General features: G+C 40.0%; 1 protein-coding gene across 1 annotated transcript in view; it reads right to left on the bottom strand.

The window, feature by feature from the left end:
* The window catches only part of GALNT16 (polypeptide N-acetylgalactosaminyltransferase 16), a 255,113-nt gene that overhangs the window by 120,468 nt on the left and 106,779 nt on the right, over window positions 1-27,866 (bottom strand). The window contains exon 2 of the mRNA XM_060762047.2: window positions 1,939-2,114. Within this exon, the coding sequence (XP_060618030.2) occupies window positions 1,939-2,114 (176 nt within the window). The remainder of the gene's footprint in view (window positions 1-1,938; window positions 2,115-27,866) is intronic.

Below are 27,866 nucleotides of genomic sequence, written 5' to 3'. Positions count from 1 at the left end.
AGCACCAAATTAGAATTCCTAGGATTCCATAGCTTAAAGCGGTGTCAAATTGCATTAATTCTACAGTATGAACCCAGCCTTATTATGGATCTATACTGCCAAATAATGCAGTTTGAACTCCTGTAGAACTTCTACTTAAGAGTATCCCAACTTCAGAGCATTTTGGGTTAAGAACTGTCACTTGGCCCTGGTTTCACTTTGACATAAGAACAGCATTTTGGATTTAGCAGAGGGAGCACTAATGGGAGAGTATAGGGCTTTAGGGCTTCAAGGGAAAAGCCTCCGTGCCTCGTGCTCTTGTTCACTTTGGGAGACTCCTGTCTGCTTTGCTCTAATTCGCTTTGAAGAACTTCAGGTTAATTGATTGTGTATGCTTTTTATTCCTGGTATGTGCTAGGATAGTGCTGAAGATGACAATGAAAGGCCTCTCTGCCCGGTATCTAAGTCTGCAGCAGAGTTGGAGCAACAACCTGATCCTGGAAATACGAGCTCTGCAGAGGTAATTCAGAAGCCTCAAGAGAATAAGGCTGAGCCATGGCAAGGTCAGGAACTGTAAATGGAAGAGCCAGAGTTAAATATCCCAGCTGCAGTTGAGGACCTAGAGAATTCAGCTGAGAAGATCTCATCAGTTGGCTTAGCAGATAGTCAACAAGTGAAAGCACTTGGGCAAGCGGCATAAAGAGCTGAAGGCTGGACTGGTTCTGTGATGGGAGTAACTTTTGTTGAATTGTACAACCAGAATCCCTGAATTTGAAATCTTGCCTTGGACTTGATTCTTGTTGGATTGACTACGCTTGCCTTGAACCTTGATTCTTGTTGGATTGACTATGCTTTGGAAGACAGTTCAGATTTGTTGATACTGCTTGGCTTGAACCTGGATTGCACTCTGACTATTCCTGTGCTTTGCCTCTGTTGAACTGATTAGTGTGTATGACCCTGGACTAACTCACATTGTGACTGATGAGCAGTAGCTTTGGCAGGGATTCCCAATATAGGGTTGTGAAAGTATGTTTGGCTTCATGAAGAGAGAGAAGGAGAAAGAGTAAGGGAGGGAGGTTGGAATGAGTATGAAGAAAATGATGCTTCTGCCTCTTCACTTTGTGCTTTGTGCTACCTTGCCAGACTTTGTGCTTCTACCATTTTAAAGTTGATCTTTCTTTTTTATTGTTCCATGTGAATGTACATGAATACATTATTTGATATTTATAAAGTACATTTTTGTATTTAAAAACATGTAACAACAAAAATGGGGGGGGGGGGCAGAACCGACTAATAGCATTTCAATGCATTCCAATGATAAAATTTGCTCTGAGGTTAGAGATTTTGAATTAAGAGCTCTTAAGTTAAGGCTTCACAATACATTATATGGTCAGTGTAAATCTATATCATGCAGCTCAATGCAGTTCAAACTGCATTATTTGTCAGTGTAGATCCAGCCCAATATGTCTTTGAGGTTCTCTTATTCTAAAAAGGAACCCTTGGTGGCACAATGGGTTAAACTCTTATGCCGGCAGAACTGAAGACCGACAGGTCACAGGTTCAAATCCAGGGAGAGTGTGGATGAGCTCCCTCTGTCAGCTCCAGCTCCCCATGAAGGAGATAGACAATTTCTCAAGTTGCTCCTGACATAAAAAAGAAAATTCTTAAAAAAAGAGGAAGAAGAAAAAGAAACCATCTGTCTCTATCCAATTAAATCAAAGTGTTTCTGAAGACTTGCTCAGATTTTTTAAGTGCCTGCTTCCCTGTAATGCCTTGCCATTAAAAAATGCATTTGAAAAAAATGCATGCATTAGATATAAAAAGCCTTTGGAATTTTACTTGGAAAAGTCACTTTCCATTCTCTCTCTCAATCTCTGATCATTGATGGCTCAAAGACTGGGAAAGATAATGCAGTAAGAGGATGATTGTATAGTAGATCGCAATCGCTTAAAAGGATACCTGTAATGCCTGGTGTCACGAATGGGCCGGTCACTGCTGAGTTTGTCACTCTCTAACTGATTGAAAGCATGTTGCCGATAAGGGTCTTCTCCAGCCTTTAGCAACTTTGAAGAAACATAAGCCTTCTCATCAAAACCCCGTAAGCCAGGTCTCTCTGCCTGTGGCGGCCTGGATGCCTAGAGAGAGAGAAATAACAACTCAGGGCTAGTCTTGTGTGGAAGAGATCTTTGAAGGAGATAGACATATACACACAGAGATATTGTTGTTGTGTGACTTCGTTTCCAATTTATGGAGACCCCAAGACCAACCTCTCATGTGGTTTTCTTGGCAAAATCTATGCAGAGAACATTTGCTTTTGCCTTCCTCTGAGGCTGAGAGAGTTTGAGCTGCCCTAGGTCGCTCTATGGGTTTCCATGGGTAACCAGGGATACAAACTCTGGATTCCAGAGTCATAGTCCCACATTCAAACAACACCACCATACTGGCACTCATATACATATACTTAATAATACTATCTCAAAAACCAAGACTCCAGGTGGCTGACAAATTGGACTGAAATTACATCCCTACCTCAGTTTCCATTTTGGTTGATCATAAATTAGATATAGAGCTATAAACAGACAGACAGACACACTGATATGTTGTTTGGTAGAAATTACAAGAAAATAGAAAAATATCTCATGACCTACTCACAGAAGATGGTGATACATACCATAATTATTGGTTATCTAATTTATTCTCCAAATAGGATATTAGGAGTCTTATTCTCATTGTTTCCTAGGATCTAGAGTCCAATATTAATGCTGCTATGCCATAGCAATATCCATATTTCGGAAGTGTGCATAAATACTGAGGTTTCAGTTGAGACTATGCAGCAATGTTTAGATTGTTGCATTTATTATGGAGAGGAAATTGATAAATATTTTGAAATGTAGATAAGCAAGTGAAATAACTAGCTATAAACCAATTAGCATTGTGATTGACACATTCCATTTCTCCAAATCTAGGCAATATAATTTGCAAACATTGAAGTCTAATATGAATTTTGAAAACTACTCTCCTTCTGGATGGAGAGAAATTATATATATATATATATATATATATATATATATATAATCTAAAAATACAACACACAAGTCTTACACAAGGCTGCTACACACCATTGAGTGCTGGATTTAGCTTTGGAAAAGATCTAATGGGGCAAACAAATAATATATTTTTGCAGTGAGCTGAGGATATGTTTAAGAAGAGGGATTTTTGGCTAAACATGCAAACTAATTACTAACCCAGAGTTCTGTTTAACTCATATGTTAGAAAGTTGCTTTTAAAAATTAGTTTCTGTAATTCCCCAACTGGCAATATAAAGTTGTATTCCAAAAAACTCATAACTTGGAATAGTGTCTGAGGTTTAAGAGCTTTAAAGAAGGGCTTTCTCACAGTTCTATCATCCTCATAGTCCCATCAGACGAAGGCATATAGCAGAGTCTTCTGGGTGCTTGTTCCTTGACTGTAAAATTCCTTTGCTGCCTTTCTTTTGCCATTTAAAGAAGCATTTGGAGATTAACAAGGTGTACAGATGGAGTTCTAATGGGACTCATTTGAAGGGCTTTTACTCTTAAGTTTTTACAGCAATGTTATAGTTTTATAGGTACTGTTCCATTATCCAGCAGGAGGCCGCTAGGGGATGCTAGAGAGTGAAGGATAGTTCATTTTAGGGGGGGGGGGTTGAAGGAGTAAAACCATTTCCCCCTGTTTTCCTGTTATTTCCCCCCACCCATGTCCCTCTCATGGAAACAATCCTCGTTTATTATATGGGGAGGGGGAATAACCAGCGAAAATGGGAAAAATGGTTTTCCTCCTTCAACTCCCCCCCCCCTAAAATGGGCTATCCTTCTCTCTCTGTTGCCCCCTAGTGGCCTCCACTCAGATAATGGAGCAGTAGTGTCTTATGTTATTGGTATTTTAATATGCTGTCTAATCTCATAGGGTTTGGTTAAGTGTTTACTATCAGGTTTTTAATTGTATTTTGTTTAAAGTTTATTATAAACTACACTGGGTCTCATCTCATAAGAAAGGCAGGGGCTAAATAGATTAATATTTCAGGATACCAGGAGCACAAAGTTTGAATCTCTGTTTAACCATGAAGGTCTTATGGGTGATCTTGGATAAGACACCCCTTCAGGGTGTATCTACACTGTAGAATCAATGCAGTTTGACACCATTTTAATAGCCATGTGGAATTATGAGAGTTGCAGTTTTGCAAAGTGTCTAACCTTCTCTGCCAAAGAGTGCTGGTACCTCACCAAACTACGAATCCCAGGATTCTATAGCATTGAGCCTTGGCAGTTAATGTGTTGTCAAACTACATTAATTCTACAGTGTAAATGCATCACAGGCCTCAGAGGAAGGTAATGGCTCATCTGCTTTGAACAAATCTTGCCAAGAAAATCCCATTACAGGTTTGCCTTAGGTCTCTAAATTGGAAATGACTTAAAGTCATCCAGAAGTAACAGCAAAAACTAGGGTAGAGATACAAAGCTCATTAAAGCAGCTGTACTGGAAAGAGGGATTTGGTTTTTGCAATCAAAATTGGCCACAATAGGATTTTCCATTACCTCAATGCCTTCCCAGGTTGGGAAGCAATTAATGACCCCCTCCATCTCTTAGCAATCGGCAGCATTACCTTCTTCCAATTGGATTTTCATTGACAAAAACCCAGTAGATTGGACAATGCTGGACTAAAGCATAAGGTCAGTGCCCTGAATTGTCTCAGGAGTGCTGACCTGCTCGGGTCATTCTCAAGAATTTGCTAAACTAGTCAAAGAATCCAGGGGAAGAAGGCTCTTCCACCCTATTTATAGTCACGTAAAAATGTGATGCACTAAGTACCCCAATGCGGCCTTCCCCGAACAATTCACCCTTCTTTTGGTACGATAATCATTTCCTCCTCACCTCGGGCTGAAACGAGTCTGGTTGCTAGGATAAACGACAAAGCTAAAACTGTTAGGAGCTGTATAGAAAGCGTGATTGATTCCATAGTCTTGAAAGCTTTTCCAGGAAGCACAGCTTCACTAACAGAAAGCAAAGGGCACAAATGAAGAAAAATATTTGTGGAAACAGATGAAGAAAACCATTTTGAGACTGTTGTCATTAACTGTTTACACCTCCAGAGAAGAAGGAGGGAGAAAGTTAATGTATGAATGCTACCTAATAAACAACCATAGAGAATACATTGTATTTTGAATCGCAGAGCAATACAGAGCACATATCTTTTCTTCCTTTTTTTCTTTCCTTCCTTCATTTTCTTTCTTTCAGCTATACAATGTTTAAAAGAGCCTACTTGCAAAAGCTCTTGTTCAATAGATTGTTCAGCAAAAGATAATGTTAACATTTAAAAACCATAGCTTCCATGAGAAAAGAGTGTACTGCTTTTATCCTCTGTAATATACAAATGGAATCCAAAAAATATGTGGGATAAGTCAGTATAAGCTAAAACATTTTCTCAGACAATAGGAGCTAGTGCTTTATGTGTGAGGTCTTGTTGGGCATGCGGCCAGATGCTTGGGAGTTAAATAGAGCTCTATTAGTCTTATTGCCACGAAGCGTACCACCCATTTATTCACATCCATTTTTTGAAAAATACTCATCTTTCATAGAATCTTAACCCTTTCATATCTCAGTTTATCGCCTCTTCATCCTGCCCTTCAAGCAAGCCATTTAAGACAGTACATGTGGAGTAGAAAGAGTTGTTATATCCCCTTTCAATAATTGGCTAGCACTGTTGTCCCTTCATTGAAAAAATATTAGTGTCCCTGTTGGATTTCTTTTGTAGTGCTGTTTGTTACCTTTCTGCAATCTGGCAATATCCAGATGTGCAACTAGAAATCTCATGATCTGGTTGATGGCAGGGCATGGCCATGTTTGTAATGCAGAACATATGGGAACTGTTGAATTGGGAAAGGCTGTCTTAAACCATGGAGTTTGTTTGTTTATTTATTTAAAACATTTATATTCCATCCTTCTCACCCCAAAGGGGACTCAGGGCAGAGCTCAATATACAAATGGCAAACATTCAATGCCAGGACATAAATAGATTATATTAAGGTAAGGGTTTTCCCCTGACATTAAGTCCAGTTGTGTCCGACTTTGGGGGTTGGTGCTCATTTCCATTTGTAAGGTGAAGAGTCGACGTTTTCTGTAGACACCTCCAAGGTCATTTGGCCGGCATGACTGCATGGAGCGTCATTAACTTCCCGCCAGAGCAGTACCTATTGATCTACTCACATTTGCATGTTTTTGAACTGCTAGGTTGGCAGAAACTGGGGCTAATAGTGGGAGCTCACCTCGCTCCCCAGATGCGACCTGCGACCTTTTGGTCAACAAGTTCAACAGCTCAGCAGTTTAACCCACTACACCACCTGGGGCTCCAGGTGTATAGATTATACACATACATAAACATTAAAATAATTTATCTCAACATTAAAATCCACTGTTTAAAAGTAATCAATTATATAAAAATATTAGGCTTGGGCGGTTTTGTTCGTTAATTTCGTAATTCGTTATTAATTCGTATTTAAATTAGCTTATGATCCAATATTGAGCCATGCAGGAATAGTGTGAGGAGTAAATTAGATTTGAAACAATTTTTTCAATTTATTTCGTTATTGTTTCGTTATTGTTTCGTAATTATTTCGTAATTATTTCGTAATTATTTCGTAATTATTTTCGCATGCCTGGTGCAAGTTTTATAGTTGTTGTTTGTTTTATCACACCAACAGTCAACAACAGAGGGAGAGGGAAGCTTCAGAAGTTCCCCCTGTCCCATTTGGAGGTTTTTTTTTAGCATATTGCGCAATCGCGTCCGCCATTAACAAATCGATTCGTAATTATACGAAATTTCGTATATTTCGAATTTTTTAAAAGGAAAATTTCGGAATTCTTTAAAAAAATGAAACGCGATGGACCCCTAAAAACGAAACGAGTTTAGAAACAAATTTTTCCGTTGTTACCCAAGCCTAAATATATATATATAAATACTGAATTACACCAATCAATAACACATTAACTTTTTTATCTTATCATTACCACCCAAGTTTGAGGATTTTTTTTTCATGTCAGGAAATACTTGAGAAACTGCAAGTCGCTTCTGGTGTAAGAGAACCAGCTGTCTGCAAGGACGTTGATGAGGGGGTGTTCGGATGTTTTTGATGTTTTACCATCCTTTTGGGAGGCTTTTCTCATGTCCCCACATGGGGAACTGGAGCTGACAGAGGGAGCTCATCCATGGTCTCCCCAGATTCAAACCTCTGACCTTCTGTCTTCAATCCTGCTGGCACAAGGGTTTAACCAATTACAGCACCAGGGTCTGAATCCCTGAGAAGGAGTTTCAGAGCAAAAGGATGCTCTAGCCTAGGAACTTATGTCTTGTATATAACTAGAGTAGAGGTAATGCCCCAATCCATTTCCCCTACTTCTTCCCTTCTCCTTTTAGATTTCTTCCTTGTCTCTCCATTCAGATTTCTGAAATACTCCTGATACTAGCTCTCATACAAGTAGCCATTTTATTACTGGTGGTTTAACAACCTAATCATTTGAGTTTTGTTATTTACATGCGTCTTTCTTCTTTTTCTTGCACAAAAAAACACAAAGGGCATCATGGTAATCATTTCTCAATGCTAGGCAACAATATTTTCCTGAATAATCACATCTTTCTCTGATATATACACATAGCATGGTGCATTCTTGTTACTGAACAGTCACTGATTATTGGAAAGTATTCATGGCCCACCGCCAGGAGTAACGCTCATGATCTGCATGCGTAAGAATCCAAATTCTATCATCGGTATCTCATGGCCAGGCAGAAAATATTCCCTCTCTGAAACCTTTGGGAGCTACCGCCAGTCCATATAAGGCAGCTTTTTATGTGTGAAAATTATCTGCTGACCTTTTCCTGAAAACCCAAAGGTGTTGCTGGGCAGCTGCATGATCTTTTCAGCTCCTATAACCCATCACATTCTCCTTAGAGATCCCATTAAGGAAACTGTCTTCTTTCATCCACATAAAATGTCCTCCTCCTGTATCACAAGATCAGATGACCTTTTGCACCAAACTAGCCATCCCCTGCCACGCATTGCTGTGGCCCAGTCTGGTGATGTGGAAAATAAAGTAATGAGAAAGTGCTGGTTTCTAATATATGTAATTTCTTTAAGTTTGTGGGTAAACTGTATTTCTTGTTGTTTCTTTGTTAGTGTTCATGGAGAGATTGTTTGGTTTGCCTACTCTGGAACATGCAATATATAATTGTCCTTTTTTAGGAGGCCCTTTCAAATCTATGATACCATATCTGTCATATACATATAATGTGTGTGTGTGAATCATATATATCTGTCTATATCTATGGCTGGATGGCACTTTGTCAGGAGGGCTTTGATTATGTTATGTTGCCCTGGTGAAGGGAGTTGCACTGGATGGACTTGAGGTAGCATTTCTCAACCTGGGGGTCAGGACTCCTAGGGGTTGTGAGGGGGTGTCAGGAGGGTTGCTAAAGACCACCAGAAAACACAGTATTTTCTGTTGGTCATGGCGGTTCTGTGTGGAAGTTTGGCCCAATTCTATCCTTGGTGGGGATCAGAATGCTATTTGATTGGTGAACTATAAATCCCAGATAGGTGAACTATAAATCTCAGTAACTACAACTCCCAAATGTCAAGGTCTGTTTCCCCCAAACTCCATATGTGTTCATATTTGGGCATATGGAATATTAATGTCAAGTTTGATCTAGATCCTTCATTGTTTGAGTCCACAGTGTTGTCTGGATGTAGGTGAACTACAACTCCAAAACTCAAGGCCAATGCCCACCAAACCTTTCTATTGTTTTCTGTTGGACATGGGAGTCCTGTGTGCCAAGTTTGGTTCAATTCCATCGTTGGTGGAGTTCAATCCCAGCAAATGTGGAGGATTGACTGTATATTATTTGGAATTGATTTTTGTGCCTTTTGGGGGGGGGGGAGATATTCTCACAAATAAGAAAGCAAAGCAAAACAAACAAACAAACAAACAAACACCAAACAAGTAAGAGAGCAAAACATACACACGCACTTATATAGAGGACACAGAGACTTAATTTAACCAAGAGTTTCTTTCTAACAGTCTCCTGTTGTTCCTCCATAACCTAGGACATCCACGGTAATGAGGAAGAAACATAACCACAGGGTGTATGAAAAGGTAGTGATTAAAAATGACTGGAAAATAATGGGAGCACTGTGAGAGGCCATATGAAATAATGGGAACTACAAATGTCAATTGATGCGAGTGGGTATTTAGTTGGGATTTGCAGCACCTTTTATTGCCTATTGTTTTCAGAAGGCATCCTTGTCATTCTTTTTTACTATATTCCAGCCCAACAAAAAAGCAATTTACTTGAAAGCAGTTGTGCTCTAAGAAAATTAAGTTAGGTTTTTACATGTGTTTTCCATTCCCTTGGATTGCTCTCAGTAATTCCTCCATACTGTTAGAAGAAGAAAACCACTTAGGGTGGGCTAATGAAGTTCATATGGGTGGGTTTGATGTGGTGTTTGTTTGCATTGTGTGGGGCGTGAGGGAAGAAGAAATCAACTAAAACCTCCATAACAGAGGCTGACCTGGAGAACTGCAACAATATCTTAGGGCCCATCCAGACAGGCCTTAAAACTGAGACCTGTCTGGGTTTTTACTGGGGCATCCTAATGACACCCTTGGTAAAAACGAATTAATTAAATGCCCCATTACAGGTATTCCTGAAAGACCTGGGTCTAATGGGGTATTTGGCCTGTGGGCCTGTCCACTCCTGCCCCGCCCCCAATTCCTGCAACGTCATTTCTTCGCACCAGGAGGACACAAGGAACATCTTAATGGCAGCCAGGAAAGTTTTTAAAAGTTTTAAGGGTTGTTTTGGGGGGCTTCAGGGTGATTGCATGCTGTCCCGATAGTTACCATGTAGGCATGTACCATCCTCCCCAAGAAAGCCCAGGTTTTTTTTGGGAGGAGTGGGGATGGGAATCCATGCCAAAGCAGGTCTCTTAAACCCACTTTGGTACAGTTTTTGGTGCTGCCTGGAAGCGCCCTTAGTGAATTTCATCCTTTCTACCCTAAATGAAACTGAAAAGCAGTATGTTAAACAGAGGTGGGCAAACAAAAATCCCAGTATTTCTGGACTGCAGCTCCCATCAGCCTGCATAGGCAAGGATGGTGAATGCTGGGTGTGAACCATCCAACAATATCTGGGGGGAAACTACTTTGTCCATTGTTTGAGTATGATGCTGGTCATGGACCGTAATAAATGTTTTATTATTGTTTGAATAAAGTAGACCATCGAAGCAATTGTTGTTCTGTTTTGTACAAGGAAGGAATCACTAGTAATTAGAATTAATTATCACTCAGTTCTCACTTTTATTTAAAACATTCTTCTGCCATTTAGTCTGACAACTCTGGAGTGCCTTACAAGAAATCATTGAAATAACATCTCAATTAAAAAGGAAATAAAGCAAAAAATAAAAAGAGTATATAGTGGGAAATTTGACCACCAGTTTAACACTATAGACGACATACTAGAATAGGAGTTCCTTTTGCGACATTCAATGCCACAGCAGGCAGTTGCTTAATCCACATTTGTTGTAAAAGATTACAGAGTGGAAAAAGAAGGAAGATCTCAATACAGATGTAGATAAAATATTACAAGGGGAAATTGAGGGTGCTTCTAGGCAGCAGTAAATTGTGGGCAAAAATGCGGTTTCACCCGTATTGGAATTAGCACTGCCCACCCCAAACCTCAGATTTTCCCTCCCGGGTAGCTAGTCAGACTGGACTACATGATTGTGATAATGATGGAAATGGCTATATGACTGTAAATAATAATGTTTTAATTGTTTTAAATCTATTGTCTTATTTATTGTTTATATTGCTGTTATAGTTTTCATATTTGTTGCGGCATAGAATTGTTGCTGGTGTAAGCCGCTCTGAGCCCCCCCCCCCCCCCGGGGGTTGGGAAGGGTGGGGTAGAAATGTTGTAAATAAATAAATAAACAAACAAACAAATAAATAGATCCTATACCGATTCCAATCGGGATAGCAGTCAGCCACCCCTCAAACCCCTAATTTAGGCATTAAAACTTACTTGAAAGTGATTTCCAGGCATGGAATCTGCTTGTAAAGTTCATCTGGTGTGCCAAAATGGCACGTGTGGAGGGGGGGGGGGGGGTGAATAAGATGTAAACAATAGGCTACACCAGAAGAGGTTAAATATATACGGGGATATTTTCTCTTTCTCTACAACATTACCTTCTACAATGTTACTTTCTAAACTTTTTCATAAGGAAATGTGGTTATGTTATACTCTTCTTGTACGATCCAAATTTTTTAAAAGTTTTTAAAAAGAATAAGAGTTCCCAAACTAAGGTCCACAGGCAGGTTGTGGCCCTCATTACGCTCAAAACGACTTGAAGTCACACAACAACTATCTTAATGAACTTAACTCTTATCAGCCAAAAGCAGGCCCACACTTCCCGCTTTTAAATACTGTATTCTTTGCACTACAAATAACATTTGTCCATGGCTTTTTTTTCAAACTATAGTCTAGCCCCCAACAGTCTGAGGGACGATGAACCGCTCTTCTGCTTAAAAAGTTTAAGGACCCCTGAGATCTAAAATAGAGCTATAAAGGAATCCAGTTTAGTCAAGACTAGCTGGTTTATTCTAGCACAAGCTTTTGTGGCTTTATGTCCACTTCATCATATCAAAGTCCACAAAAGTATATCCTAAAATAAACCAACATTGCTGAATTCCTTTATGCCAACTTCTTCTTTTATGGTGAAATTGGAATGTTAGGTGAAAAGCCTTAACACATTTTGTTAAGCATTAGAAAAACTCAACAATCCTATCTAATCCAATTATGTTAATATTTATGGATGGAGGGGGATGTAAAAAAAAATCATGTTCCTATGCTGATTTTTAGAAATAATATAGTTAACAGGCGAAATGAGATACAATACTTTGTTTGCTGCTCACAAATGGTGCTAGCTCTTTAGAAAGTGCTATGTGGAAAGGTTTACATTGTCTTCCCCAGCTTGGCACTTTGAGGATAAATAAAAATCACAGAATCTGATCACTGGTTGGGAATGGGAGGACCAATTAATCTGGAAGCATGCAATGTGAGGTGGAATTAAATTTGGCTACTGATCTGCCTTCAATTAGCAAGGATTGTAGCTTCTTCCATAAACTTGCTTCAGCTTTGAAAACTTTGAAAGAAGCCCTTTCTCTCAATCCCACCAATTTCACACTGACATCTAATTGGAAGACAAGAGACCCTTCTTTGTGGTTGCTCCCAGGAACTTCTGCTTTAGAGAAGTGAGGATGGCTTCTTCTCTGTCATCCTTCTGTCAGAAGATGAAAACCTTTCTACTCCAACAAGCTTCCGGGGATTGATTGCACACCCTATTAACAACGTGCCATCCTATTGATTTTTCTGTTGCTTTTTTAATGGATCTTTTTCAAATGGTGTAACTTTCTACAAATGATTTAATCATAATTTATCAATAACATTTTCCATTTTTTACCTTAGCATTTGCATGTCTTTATTTTAATTTTTGCAAGCCACTTCAAGTTAGGAAGTGGCTTACTAAAATTAAAAGATTTCAAAACACAGCTGGCATCTTGTTAGTTACAAGGATCAAAAGGCTTGTTAGCATTGGCTGATTAGCCTGGGCTGAATGTGAAGTTGCTATTGGCTATCTAGGGACTTCCAGTCCTTATTGCAAGGTAAATCCAGTTGATCTGGTTTAGCCTTGTGCTAAGGAAACTCAGGAGAAAAATCAGAATTTGGCTGAAATTCCGGAGCAATTCTGCAGTTTGGGCATAATAACGTTGACAGCACAGCTAGGTCTAATGTGGATTGATCTGATGTCCATATGGGCTACCATGTCCTTCTCCTTGCACTCATCAACACAGGAAAAAGAGGATAGATCAGGTCCACGTCACTGCCTCTGCTGCCAGACAGCTGTAGAGCTCCAGCAGAGCTTATGGTCATCACTGTTCCCCTGTGCTGACATCAGCAGAGGTGTCCATTTCACCCTGTCCTTTTTTCCAGTGACAGCTATAGGAAAGATAAGGCTCAGCTGAGGTCTCAGCCCTAACTGGACTATGCAGGCTACCCCACTTCAGGTTGGGGATGGAGTGTGCAGCTGCCTGCAACACCTCTGGGCCCAGTATGCAGCATTTCTGCTCTGGAATGACCCTGCAATAAGCAATAATTGTAGATGAGTTCAGAGTTAGGACTTAGACTTAGGACATCCCAACTACATCATATTCTTATTTCTGATCATGGCACCATATCCATGAATCCACCTAAAAAGCCAGATAGTCTTCTGGTGCAATAAAGGTCTGTGCTGCAGAACAAAATGTCAGCCTCCTCCCACTAGCAAACAACACTACAGTGAGCAAAAGCAGAGATTTCTGTGATGTTTCATCACAACTTTTCATCAGAGCATTTCTCCCTGGAGGAAGAAGGTTACTCAAGTCATCCTGCAACAGCCCCCTAAGTTGTACCATAGTCATACCCCTTAAAAGCTGACTAGCTTTTCAGGAGTTGAATGGGGCGTCAAAGCATAGGTATATAGCATCATGATTACATCAGTTGATTTTGAATGCAGTAATAGGGTGGGAGAAGGACCAATGGGTAAACAATTCTAGGAGATGGGGTTTCTAACATCTCACACTCTTTTCATATTAAAATACTTTTTCCCCAGAGCTATTAAAGCAAAACTTTTGTGCGTATTTCCCTTTCCTCGGACAAGGAAATAGGACAAGGTGCATGATTTTTTTAAACTAACTCAGATGCTTTTTTCTCATGTCAGGAGCTTCTTGAGAAACTGCAAGTCACTTCTGGTGTGAGGGAATTGGCAGTCTGCAAGGACCTTGTCCAGGGGATGCCCAGATGTTTTACCATCTTGTGGGAGGCTTCTCTCATATCCCTGCATGAGAAGCTGAAGCTGACAGATGGGAGCTCACCCTACTCCCCTGATTTGAACCACCAATCTTTCGGTCAGCAATCCTGCTGGCACAAAGGTTTAACCCATAGCGCCACGGGGAGCTCCAATACTTAGATACATTGCAATGAAGCCTATATATCCAGAGATCCTATCATGGATGTCCTGTGTCATCCTCCAAATAACGAACAGATGACCTTGAACTTTGATCATTATAAGGATGCAATTCTATACAGATTTATCTGAGAGTAAGCCCTATTGAATTCCCTGTGATTTATCTCTGGGAAATGATGGATAGGTTTCTATCGTAATGAATCAACAAATGTTTATTCTTGCCATCTAAACTCAAAGTAATCACATCTGCAAAAGCTTTGAAATGTTTATTCATATTAAGTTTAGGGATGCTAAAACACAGTAGAAAACACATGGGCATCCTTCAGTCACATGTTTTCAAAATGTTTAGCAAAGCATTTCTGCCTCCCACCCACATATAGATTTCTCTGCTGTAAGCATAGAAGAGAAATGGCATCTTTCATCCTCTAAGAACAGAGACTCACAAACATTTTCTCTTGCACTGGTAACAAGTCTCTTGGAGCCATTTAACTTAGGGATAAATAGCTGTCTCTAACGCAGTACGAAATGGGAGTTCTTACATTATTACTGACATTTACATAAGATAACATTTGGAGTGACTTTCAGCCAAAACTGTTTTCTGACATTTTGTGCCCAAGTAATCATTTCACTTCACGTATTCCAGGAAGCATGTAGGTCCTTCTGTAATGTTATTTACAAACTTAAAACTTCTAATGAAACCACTGGGAATTTCAGTACTTTGGAACAGCAAAAAGGAACAGGTTGGATCTAAACTAGTCATATGAGGGAAAAACACAATTATAATACAATTTGTTCCCTATCCATATCTATGGCACACACTCTCTGGCTGGAATCTAACATCCTATTTTGAATACAACATATTTCTGTTGGTGAGAATATAGTCCAACTATATATCCCAAGTGCTACTGAGATGTTAGTATAGCTACACTGTATGCCATATGCCGAAGAAGAGCAGCATTATGACCAAGTTAGAAAAAGGTAGCACTAGTAATTAATTCTCATTTCAGTGGGATAGACTCTGCCATCAGTAATTATAATAATGGCACAATAATAAAGCACAGTTGTGTTGGCCAATGGTCCTTGGATAGTCTTCAGGGCCAACGCAAAAAGAACCTTTTCCCATAATTTTTGCTGGAGTCAGAGTAAATTAATTTTGAAACACCTGTCTGGTGATAGGGACAATCACTAAAGACTGTCAGAGGGATTACCCTTCTGGTTTATTTTTTAACAGAAAGTTACAATGTTATAGCACAAAATATTGAACTCCAAACAAATTGAATGAAAGAAAGAAAACGCATGGGGAACACACTGTTCCAATATATTTTGGAATTAAAAAACCTTGCTTAAGGGTAAGAATAAAATATTGAGGAAGGCTCTGGAAATGGCTAGAAGATGGAATGACGGAAACATCATTTGGATATATTTTTAAAATGCTGAGAACTACAGCAACAAATATTTCAACCTCCTGACATATTGGTCCTGCCTCGAGGAACATTAAACTCTGCTCACTAAGGTTGAAGGAGTTCTGATTGCATTCGTCACTATGGGACAGTTTGCTGTCACAAATGAATCCCTCTACAGAACTATCTGCTGCACTGTAAGTGCCCACTTAAAAATGTTTAAAAGGTCCAGTAATGACCAAAACTAAAGATACACCTCCCCCAGTGAATTAGCCTATTGCTTACAGGGATGGTGGAGATTAGAAGGCTCTCCTGTATATATTCTTGCTTCAACTACCAGTCCAGTCAGCTAGCATAGATGAAATATCACTCCACCTTTCACCAGAGCCAACAATACCTTGGGCTGGCCTTGGACTTCTGTTAGACACCAAACACATAGGTTTGCTGCACATTACTCTGGAGCCGGACTGGAGGGAAGGATATTAGAGGTAAAGATGAAGTACTTTGGCCACATAATGAGAAGACAGGAAAGCTTAGAGAAGACAATGTTGCTGGGGGGAAAGGAAGGAAAAAGGAAGAGGGGCCGACCAAGAGCAAGATGGATGGTTAGTATCCTTGAAGTGACTGGCTTGAATCTGAAGGAGCTGGGGGTGGCGACAGCCGACAGGGAGCTCTGGTGTGGGCTGGTCCATGAGGTCACAAATAGTCAGAAGCAACTGAACAAATAAACAACAACAAACCCTGGATTAGTCCTGTGTTTGACCTTTTCTTATCATACAGTGTTATGACTGTCTTGTTGCATTGCATTTCCACTCCATTGGGATTGCATCCTTTAACTGACATGAAAATCCCATCAATGGTTCCAGTATCTCTACCATTCAACTTATTATTTCAGGTGGAATTGTTTCATTCTGCTGCAGTAATTATATTTCAGCATTCATGTGGCATGAAGGGGCATAGTTCTCCTCTTTCCTCTCTAACCATCCCCAAGCAGAGTGAAGTCATGTTGCTTTACTCAATTCCTCAGGTTTTATTTTACTTTTAAAATTTTGTTTTGCTGAAATTGCACAGTTGTGCTGCAACGGGGGCGTTGCCAGAATGCCTGGAATTATGCAATGACTGCAGGACTCCACTTTTGTGAGACGTGTCGAAACTGCACAATCACAGCATAAAAAGAAGAGTGCATGCTCTATGTAGGGCAGACCCAGGTAGAAAGGCAGGGCCAAGTGAGGCAGTGTGAAAGACTGCATCACTGAAGTGGCACCAAAGCACTATTGCAGAGAAAATGTGAAATAGATTGTTTCCATATCTATATGTTTCTGTTTGTTTAAACAACACAATTACCGCAATACAACACTCCAGTGAGCAGAGGCAGAATTCTCAATAGCCAACACATGGGTTTTTTAAGTCTATCTGAAATATGAACGAAGTAGCAATCTTGCAATGGGGAAGGCAAATGCTAATGTACATAAGAAGTGACTCCATTAAGAAAGGAAGGAGCAGTTAAGTTTGCACAGGGCGAGAACAGCCTGGATTTCAAGGGAAGTTACTAAAGGAGTAGAAATTTTATTAGGTAAAGGTTTCCCCTGACATTAAGTCTAGTCATGTCTGACTCTGGGGGGTGGTGCTCATCTCAATTTCTACGCCAAAGAGCTGGTGTTGTCCGTAGACACCTCCAAGGTCATGTGGCCAACATGACTGCATGGAGTGCCGTTACCTTTCCACAAAAGCGGTACCTATTGATCTACTTACATTTGCATTCCATTCGAATTGCTAGGTTGGCAGGAGCTGGGGCTAACAGTAGGAGCTCATCCCGCTCCCCGGATTCGAACTGCCAACCTTTTGGTCGGCAAGTTAAGCAGCTCAATAGTTTAACCCACAGAGCCACCAGGGGGCCCAATTTTAGGAAATGTTATTACCTGCTTTTTATTGCTCTTTGTTTGCACTGAGATCTTTCCAGGACAACTGAACAAGATGCACAATGTATGATTTTCAAACATCATTTGCCTGAAGTAATCAATGGAGCTCTGATGTATTTTGTGTATTTCAGTTGACCAATAAAGCAATCCCTCTTTTGTGGATTTTGTTTTTTTGTTGTATTTTGCTGCATGGAGAACACGGCTTCCACTGCATTAGCAATCAGAAAGCCCAGGGAAACAAAATAAAAATTACCACCAGAATTGAATCAATGGTAATTACTTCTGTGTTAATGCTAGCAGAGTGAGCAATGCGCAAGTTTCAAACCTTTCTACATATTGCATTAGCATTATCCTGCAATTTGAATACGACTCTGAGATTTGTCTATATTTGCTGCTCCAGATTCAGTTTAAAAACAGGGAAATCTTTCCTTTCCGATAAGGCTTTCATCTGCCTCAATTGCTACAGGTTATTCAATTTATTAGGATTCAGGACAGCAATCCCATTATCTGCTCATCCTACATACTTGTGCTGCCTTATTCCTGCTTGGGCTGATAGCATCGGTGGCCATTATCTCCTCACTGTTATACAGAACAGAGATTATTTTCAATTACCAACATCCAAAGGATAGTGTGATGTGCAAAGTCTGGAGCTGTAAATGTATAATTTTTATGGTGTTTGAATGAACTTGCCACTTTCTCAAATACAGTACTCAATCTTACTAGTTATGTGAAAGGAAAAAAATACAAGGGCTACATAATAAAAGCTTTCATATATGCAAAAAGCTGCTATTTTCCAGCATGATAAGAGCTGGTGTTCCCTGTGGCTATTGAGGACAGGACGTGGAATGCAGGCTGATTTTGAAAAGAGAAGCAGAGGAAAGATTTTCAAATAGGAACATACAGTCAAAAGATCTATAATAATCATGCAATTGCATTCACAATTCTGAACCAAGGAAGCCAGATGTGGTAGCATTGTTTATGCCTACACAACCCATGTATCACCCAACAAGCAGGACAGCTAAAAGGAGGCAGGGCTGTTTGGGCAGAATTCACTTTAAAAGGCTACTGAGTAGAAGGTTCTCCATTACATACAGCCCATCATTCAGACACTCGTTGCTGTTGCTTGTAAAGGAAGCATTCAATAAATAACCACAAATACATCAATGTTGCAGCAATTTCTATTATTCTGCACACCACCAGAAAATGTCTGAACTTAAAAGAAGAAAAATACTTGGGTTGTTGTACGTTTTTTGGGCTGTATGACCATGTTCCAGAAGCATTCTTTCCTGACATTTCACCTGCATCAATGGTAGACCTCAGAAGTTGTGAGGTCTGCTGAAAACTAGGAAAATGGGGTTTTAATATCTGTGGTGTGTCCAGGGTGGGAGAAAGAACTCTTGTTTGTTGGAGGTAAGTGTGAATGTTTCAATTGGCCACCTTGATTAGCATGTAATGGTTGAGCAGTTTCAAGGTGTGGCTTCTTACTGCCTGGGGCAGTTCTTTCTCCCACCTTGGACATTCCACAGATATATAAACCCCATTTTCCTAGCCCAACAGACCTCACAGCCTCTGAGGAAGCCTGCCTTAGATGCAGATGAAACATCAGAAGAAAATGCTTCTGTAACATGGCCATACAGCCCGAAAAGCTTGCAACAACCCAGCGATTCCAGTTATGAAAGCCTTCGACAATACAGAAAAATCCTTACCTCACATATTTAAAAAACTGGTTTAAAAATGCACCTGATCTGGGATTCAAAAAATACATATCTGGGGGTTATTTTTATAGCTGGTTTGCAGTTACATGCAGAAGGAACTGAAACAGAGGTGAGAACCATACTGCTCATTGTTTTCCAGAATCTTCCAGCCAACCTGTTGGCAGGTTTGAGGACTAACACCTCCTATAACAGTAGTTCTCAAACTGTGGGTCCCAGGTGTTTTGGCCTACAACTCCCAGAAATCCCAGCCAGTTTACCAGCTATTAGGATTTCTGGGAGTTGAAGGCCAAAACATCTGGGGACCCACAGGTTGAGAACCACTATCCTATCAAGTCACCTTTCCAGGCTATGTTTAGGTGCATTATTAGACCTCACAATATAATCATTCCATCATATGGCACCTGGGGAATTCCATGAGTTGCGGTCCAGAAAAACAAGTGGTCCAAGGCTGAAACCAGTCCAAAATATGGCTAAAGCAGTGCCTTAGTGGTACTCTCAAGGTTAGTGCTGGTCCTTGGCACACTGGGGTACGGGAGGATGGTGCTCCCTTTGTGTTAATAGTCTGAGAAGCACTGATTTAAAATGCAATATCACCTTGAATGGGGTTTGTTGATTAGTCTCTGGTGAAGGGTCTGCATCAGACTTTTTGAGTAGTACAAGGGCCAGGCTAGATGCTGGCTCCACCTTCTAAAGTAGTAGTTCTCAACCTATTGGTCCCCAGATGTTTTGGCTTTCAACTCCCAGAAATCCTAAGAGCTGATAAACTGGCTGGGATTTCTGGGAGTTGAGAACCGCTGTTCTAAAAGCATCTCCTGACTTTTTGTTAGGAGCCTTGTGAAGATCCAAAAGCCATGTTACAATTTTTCCTCACACATCTGCAATACTCGACTCCTTCAAAGTCAGATACTTGTGTATAAGATTCCATGCATGGGATGATCAAGTAGTCCTCTAGCATAGTGGTGTTCAACTTTCAGTTATCCAGTTTTTTGGGTTTCAACTGTTATAAGCTCCACCCAGCATGAACAATGATCACCGATTTGGGAGACTAGATCCAGAACATCTAAAGAACCCAAAGGTTGAGAATCAATGTTCACCTAACCTATGAAGGACTTTCTAACTGTTCATTCAAAGCTTATATATTGCAAGTACTGAACTGAACCTCATTTACTGAGTTTTTCATTCCAAATTTGCATTAAATTGAGTCTCCTGAGGACAGAAAAAGTGGGGTATAAATAACATCATCATCATCATCATCAATGTGTCCTTGGGGCTGCACACTTAATTTGGGGTATTTGTCATGTTAAGCAATCTTCCCATGTGGTATGCTGCAGACACAGAGATAGCTGTTGTAATGTTATGGTTCCTAGAGCAAATCAAGCCAAATTTCTTCCTAGATTCCCAAGGCTTTTGTACTTCAGACATATAATGAAAGGATGCAACTCACTGAAATAAATGATAATACTCAATAAAGTAGAAGGGTGAAGCAAAAGAGAAAGACCACGTTACAGATTCAATCAAGGAAGCCATGACCCAGAGTCTGTAAGACCTGAGAAGGGCTCTTAGTAATAGAGGCTCATGGAAGTCTCTCGGTTATAGGGTCTCCATAAGTCAAAGTTGACTTGACAGGATATTGTAACAGAAAATGGTATTTAACACATGCAGCTTTATTTATCCCCATGTGACAAATTGTCTGCCAAACATTTATTCTGTTGAACAGCTATTAAAAATACAAAATGTGCAACTAACTCCCTTTTACAGTAATTCTCATCCTTCAGTTTTCCAGGTGTTCATTCTGAACAACTAGGCTGGTTTAATTCCAAACAGCTGTCAAGGATACAGTGCCGTGAAAGCCCTCTTTGCTTTTGCATTTGGTCAACTTGATGAAAGTCCATGTTGTTGTTGTTGTTGTTGTTGTTGTTCTGTATTTTACTAGATCACTTTCCCTGTAGTGCAGTCTTTAAAATGAAAGCTCTCGCTAAACAAAATCCGATGAGATGTCAGCATGTATTGTGTGTCTACTTCCCAACAAATCCTATCAATATAAATGCAGGACAGTGGGTTACTCTGTGATTGATGAGATGCTCAAAGACAGCAGCATCTTCATAACAAAAGATGCAGCAAAGGGAACAAAGAATGATCTAAAATGTAGCTCCTGACAGCACTGCTATAACTAAAAAACTCAATATTTATCATGTTGCCTTCCCAGACTGCTGCCCTGTTGAGTTAGTGAAGTCAGCCACTTTTCACCAAATTCACAACTGTGCATTCAATAAATGTACAAACTGTGAGCTTGCAGGTGCATAAGAGAATTCAAGACAAGAGAGTTTGTGGTGCAAAATATGGACATTATTGATTGAGAATTAGTGGAGTACTAATTCAGTCAAATCCACAAATGCATAGGTAATAAATAGCCTTTCAGTTTATTTCACCAAGTTGCAGAACGCACGGTCTGTCAAAGATTACAAATACAATAACCCGCCCTTACAATTTGGGACTCCATCTTAATGGATCAAAGAGTGTCTCGAAGATACCTGTGTACACATTTGTCTAGCGTCCCATATTCTTGACAAGTATAACACTCTGAAATTGTTTTCTGAAAACCAAGAGAGGAGACAGCTCATCATTCAGCTTTGCCATTGATATTAACTCAAATAATCAACAGCATTTTCAAGAGGGAAAGAGCAAGCATGAACAAATAAGAAAAACACTTAACTTTATTGGACTTTGGTGAAAAACAGATGGGAGGGGGAGCATATCTGGAAACGAGAAGTTACCCTTTAAACCAGTGGTTCTCAACCTGTGGGTCCCCAGATGTTTTGGCCTTCAACTCCCAGAAATCCTAACCGCTGATAAATTGGCTGGGATTTCTGGGAATTGTAGGCCAAAACATCTGGAGACCCACTGCTTTAAACAGATATCAGATAGTAACAGAAGAGCCAAAATGCTTACAATTGGTTTACATCTGAAATAATGCAAGAAGTTTCTAACAATTAAGAGAATTATTTATTTTTAATGTAATTCAGGATCTGTGCCAATCTCCTTTCTTTGGCCCAAACTGTACTTCTAAATAGTCAACTGGAGTTTTACTGTAATGCTAGAAATGTGGGGATGGAAGGAAAATATCATTGGGAATAGACTTGGGTGGGGGGGGTCCTTATTTTGCCACTCCCTGTAAATCTATCCTTGGTGGGAGAAGAGGACTACTAGTGAAGATAGGACTGTTGTGTGTGTTTTTTTCCTTTCTTTCTGGATCTACAGTATATACTCATGTATAAATTGAGGACAGATTTGGAGACCAAAATTATATATTATATATTTAAGTTTGTAGATTAAGATCTTCTGGGGAGGTCCTGTTCTCAGCCCCACCTGCCTCACAGGTACGGCTGGTGGGGACGAGGGACATGGCCTTCTTGGTGATGACTCCATGACTGTGGAACTCTTTCCCGAGTGAGATCAGGTCAGCCTCCTTCCTCCTGACCTTTAGGAGACAGTTAAAGACCTGGAATCATGCATTTGGCCCATCATAGGAATATTTAAAGTGAAAGTGAAGTTGAAAATGCAATGACCCAGGACTGTTTACAGACAATGGCTATGTTTCTGTGTAATATGTGATGTAATTTTATTCATTCATTATTTATTTAAAACATTTATATCCCACCCTTTTCACCCTGAAGGGGACTCCGGGTGGAGCACAACATACAAATGGCAAACAGTCAATGCCGGGACATGAATTCATTATATGCATACATAAACATTAAAAACATTTGCCTCATACACTGTTTAAAACCATCTTATGTGATATGTTTAATAATATTTAATGTTTTATAGGGGATGGTCAATTTTGATGTTTTATACTGTTTTTTATTGATGGCATTGAATTCTTGCCAACAGTGTGAACTGTCCTGAGTCCTCTTTGGTATATAAATACCACAAATAAGTAAATAATATGATCTGTGGGGAAGTTGAGAGTCAATCTGTGGAGAAGGGAAAAGCACAAATGCCACCTCAGAGGGCCAGCCATTTCTCCATCCGGGCATTGAAAAAGGCCAAATGTGAAGAGAATAGAAGGAATCAATGCTTCATTTAGGTTTTCCCAGGGTGGACTAAACTCTTGCCTTTTGCCATTTTAAGAGAAGGGGAGGATTCTGTTTTGTAAGAGTTAAGGTATAGAGCCATAAGATAGATAGTCCCTTAACTCTTTCCAAAAAAATCACACATACACTCTGGTTTGGGGGAGTGATTTTTAACGACAATTTCTAGATTAAGCATGATAGCATGATAGCGTATTTGCCTATTTCAGAAATGCTGGGGGGGGGGGGGGGGGGTTGAATGAGCCAAGATGATTTGTCCTCTCACTCACTGTTACTTAATGCCCACATGGTGCTCTAGTGCTCTTCCAAAGACTAGGAGAGGTGGTTGAGAAAGCTGATTATATAGATGTCTGAAAAGTAATTTCCCAAGCCTGAAGCAATTTCGGCTCATGCAAGTGACATCTAATCAATGAGAGCAGCCACTGCTGCACCGCCCTGAAATGAGGATACCATTTGCTTAAGATTGCACCCAGAGTACCAACCACACTACAGAATTATATCACTATTGTTATATCTTAACTGCAATGGTTGCATCTTATGGAATCCTGGGACTTACAGTTTTGGGAAGGACATGTACAATTCTCTGTCAGAGAGACCTAAGGCGTCTGTGCATGACAAATCTCAGGGAAATCCACAGTATGTGCTGGTGGCACTTAAAATGGAATATTGCACTATAATTGTGTAGTGGGAATGGACTACAGGTGATCTATATGCCTGCTGCTCAGCCTGCTGTCCAGGTGCTAACTAATGATGGGCAACTGGAAGGAACCCAAAAAGGGAAAAATGTGGAGAGAAAAAAGGGCCTATGGATAAGGAGGAATCTAACAGCATCTCTGAAGCTGATTTCTTTTACTGTGCCCTTTGCAGATATCAGCTCATTTCTTCGGATACCCCTGCTGCTCATTCTACATTTAGTTCTTGGTCTTTAAACCCAGGCTAGAAACAAAAAAACCCACATATAAACACATGGGTCCCATTCTATGGTATTCCAGTTTAAAAAACACACACACAAAGTCTAACTCATAAGGAAAATATGAGTTTCTAAAGCAGGGTTCCTCCCCTGGCTTTAAGGACTGGAGAAGACCCCGTCAATGTTAGATGCAACCTTTGAGCTGGTACGCTCTTTAAAGTGAGAATCGTCTTCTGACCATTGAGAAGCCAGTATGTGGCTGTTCCAAATGTACCTGCATTGAATCTGAGCCCTTCTCCAGGACTCCACTTATCAAGGATAGAGACTATTTTCCTCCTTTCAAAATTGCTGCAAGCACTTAGTGGCAACTCTAATCGTCGTAATGATTGTGCAAGCACTTGTAACCTGTCACTCGGGGATCACAGCCATCAATTGACCTAAAAGAATGAGAAAGCTTCCTCAAATTGCACTCCAAGAACTGGAGGATGCCACCATTTTGTCTTTCTATAGTAGCTTTGTCTCTGTGACAGAAACAGTGACTAAAACATCCTTGGGCGTTTTATAAAGAATGTTCTCTGCAAGCCAGAACTTCAACAGAATCCAAATTGAGACCTAGTACAATAACAAAACAATGCTGTGACTGGCTTTCTCTTTTATTCCAGCCGGCGAACATGACTATTCCACTTAAGAAAAGTCATGGTACTTCCAAGACTATAAACATTTCATAGCATTCTGTTAGGCCTAGCATTCTGCAATGTTTACGGCTGTAAGACAATTAACACAGGCATGAAACCCCATTTTGTACAGCCTTACTTTCCCCATAGGCCTTATTGCTTCGCATTCCACACAGTCTTTGCCCTTTGCAAAGATCCAGGAAGAAACAGATATTGAGAGACAGAGAAGAAAAAAGAGAGGGAACTCTGTTGAAAATGCAGAAAATTTGATCATCTACACAGAAAAGTATCTGTTGTTATTGATCCAAGACAATGTTATTATGAAGAGGCTGGTCTACTTCAAGTGTTTATCGATCGAGAGTCTTAAGAGAAAACAGTATCTACATTTTTGTCATTATGAAGGTTTTGATTTAGCTTACTCTGAGAACAACATCCCATACAGTCTAAGTGGTACACAATCATGATGCTGAACCAGAGCTTGGGAGACCCTGGTTCAAATCTCAGCCATAAAGCTCAGTGGATGATCTTGGACAAGTCACTATTTCTCAACCTCACCTACCCCAATGGACTCTTGTGTGTGCAAGGATAGGATATACATATAATAGCTGAGTAGTGCAATAATATTGAAATCTCTCCTTTAAAAGTATTATTTCTAAAAACTAAATTGTTGAGTGCTTTCGTATCAGTTCTGACTAATGGCGACTCTAAGATGAAGCTGTCACAGGATTTTCTGGGCAAGATTTGTTCAGAAGAGGTTTGTCATTGCCTTCTTCTGAGGGTGAGAGACTATGACTTGCCCAGTGCATTTCCACGGCTGAGCAAGGATTCCAACCATTGTCAGCTCAAACCATTACACCATACTGGCCCTTAAAAGCAGCTAAATGGGTCTGGTTTCTTACCTCCAAATGTTTTTGGAAACATTGCTTGCTTATACCCATTTGAAATGCAGCTTCAGAACTTCACACAAGGTTTGGGGTGCAGAGACATCAGTATGCAGATTTTTTGCTGCTAATTATCCTCAGGTCAGCTTCAACTTACAGTGACTCTGGATTTTATTGCACAGAGCTGGCTAACTGGCACAGTAGCAGGACCATTAGTTTTAGTGACAGTCCCTATTACATAATGTTGTATAATACTTTTGTATAATACACCAACTGTGACGGCGCGAGTGGTGCCACCTATGTATAGAACTGTTAGTTGCAAGATTTAAACTGTTGTATCATACTTAATCCTGCCCCTTTTTCCCTGCTTATGTATAGTTGTATGGATTGGTTATGTATAGCTGTCAATCAGTACTGTTTGGCTCCACCTCTTCCTGTAGGAGGGGAGTGCTTCCTTTCTTTTTCATTCTGCCATCAGAGTTCCTACCATATGGACGTGAGTAAGGGACTTGACTCTAAAGGACCCTGATTTAAATTACCTCTTAGCACCAATCCTGATTTAAATTACATCTTAGCACCTTGGGACTCATGCTTTATGTCCAGATCGTCCTGAACAACATTGAGGAGATTCAAGAGCCTTCAAGCCGGTTCTTTTAGCACCAAAGGAAGATCCTGAGTCTTCAAAACATAGGCCATCTGAACTGGGGTTGTGGTTTGCTCCGGCATTCACATCCATTGAGGAAAGAGGAACTTGGAGAGGCTTCTCAGCTTCAAACACCCTTGGACCCAGGACTAATTGAGACTGTAATGTATATTTTCCTTCACCCCTCTGAAGTTTCCAGCTTATTGCTTTAAGAAATAACTCTTTGTGATCAATAAAACTTATTTTGAGTTATTTACAGCGTTTTGGGTTTTTGGGAGTTCCAGTTTCCTATAGGAGGGCAAGAAGCAATCCCTTGGGGGAAAGATGCCATGTCCATCCCTCCTTCTTTAAGAAAAATAGCCCCCAAGCGCGACGGCACACCAACTCTCTGTGATGAAGCTGTCAGAGGCTATTGATGGACTTTGTGGGAAGATAGAGTTACACCACCTATCTAAAGGTGTAGCTTTACGTAGGTGAGACATTACAATTGTGCAATGCCAGCAGCTACACAATGTCACCCATCATGATTTTAAGTGGCCACTAATCAGCATCACCTGGACTAATCAGCATCACAGGATAGCAGCAACCTAGGGCTGGGCAACCACGGAAAAATTTGTTTCTATACTCGATTCGTTTTTAGTGGGTTTTTGCATTTCGATTTTTAAAAGAATTCCGAAATTTTTCTTTAAAAAGGGTCGAAATTTACAAAATTTCGGAAATTACTAAACAATTACTAAACAATTATGAAACAATTACGAATCGATTTGTTAGTGGCGGACGCGACCTCGCAATACGCTAAAAAAACCTCCAAATGGGATAGGGGGAACTTCTGAAGCTTCCCTTTCCCTCTGTTGTTGACTGTTGGTGTGATAATTATTATTTTTTCACTGATAAAACAAACAACAACTATAAAACTTGCACCAGACATGCGGAAATAATAACGAAACAATTTCGAAACAATTTCGAAACAATTACAAAATGAATTGAAAAATTCGTTTTGATTTTTAGTTGCTCCTGAATGGTTCAATATCGCTTCGTTATAAAAAAAATAACGAATTAATAATGAATTACGAAATTAACGAACGAAACCGCTCAGCCCTACAGCAACCATGTCCTAATGTCCTTTATCAGTGAGAGCCCTCCAAGTCACCCTGTTATCAACAACATGCCCAAGTCTGGCCTCCTTGATTTAGTCTATTGACCTGTAAACAGACAACTACTATGCGGTGTCACCTTTCTTTCAATCTAAAAGTACCAGGAAAGTGGTGGACTTCCTGAAAAAGTGCATTGAATGGATGAAGGAAAATGAGCTCAAACTTAACCCAAATAAATGAGTGTTCTTTGTAGCACTAAGAATATACTTTGTGCTACAAAAATATACAGGACAAATGTTGGAATTGTGAATCTCAAGTAGGTACTTTCTGTCATATGTGATGGTCCTGTAAATCAGCAAAGAATTACTGGAAGGATATTTAAAAAAGAATTGACATAAAAATCCAACTGAAACCAGAATACTTTCTATTGGGCATGAAATAAAGGTACTCTTCAACTACCTTGTAACTGT

The sequence above is a fragment of the Anolis sagrei genome, chromosome 1 (assembly GCF_037176765.1).
Source record: "Anolis sagrei isolate rAnoSag1 chromosome 1, rAnoSag1.mat, whole genome shotgun sequence".
NCBI lineage: Eukaryota > Metazoa > Chordata > Lepidosauria > Squamata > Dactyloidae > Anolis > Anolis sagrei.
The sequence above is the reverse complement of the archived record's forward strand: the minus strand, read 5'-3'. Positions and strand labels throughout refer to the sequence as shown.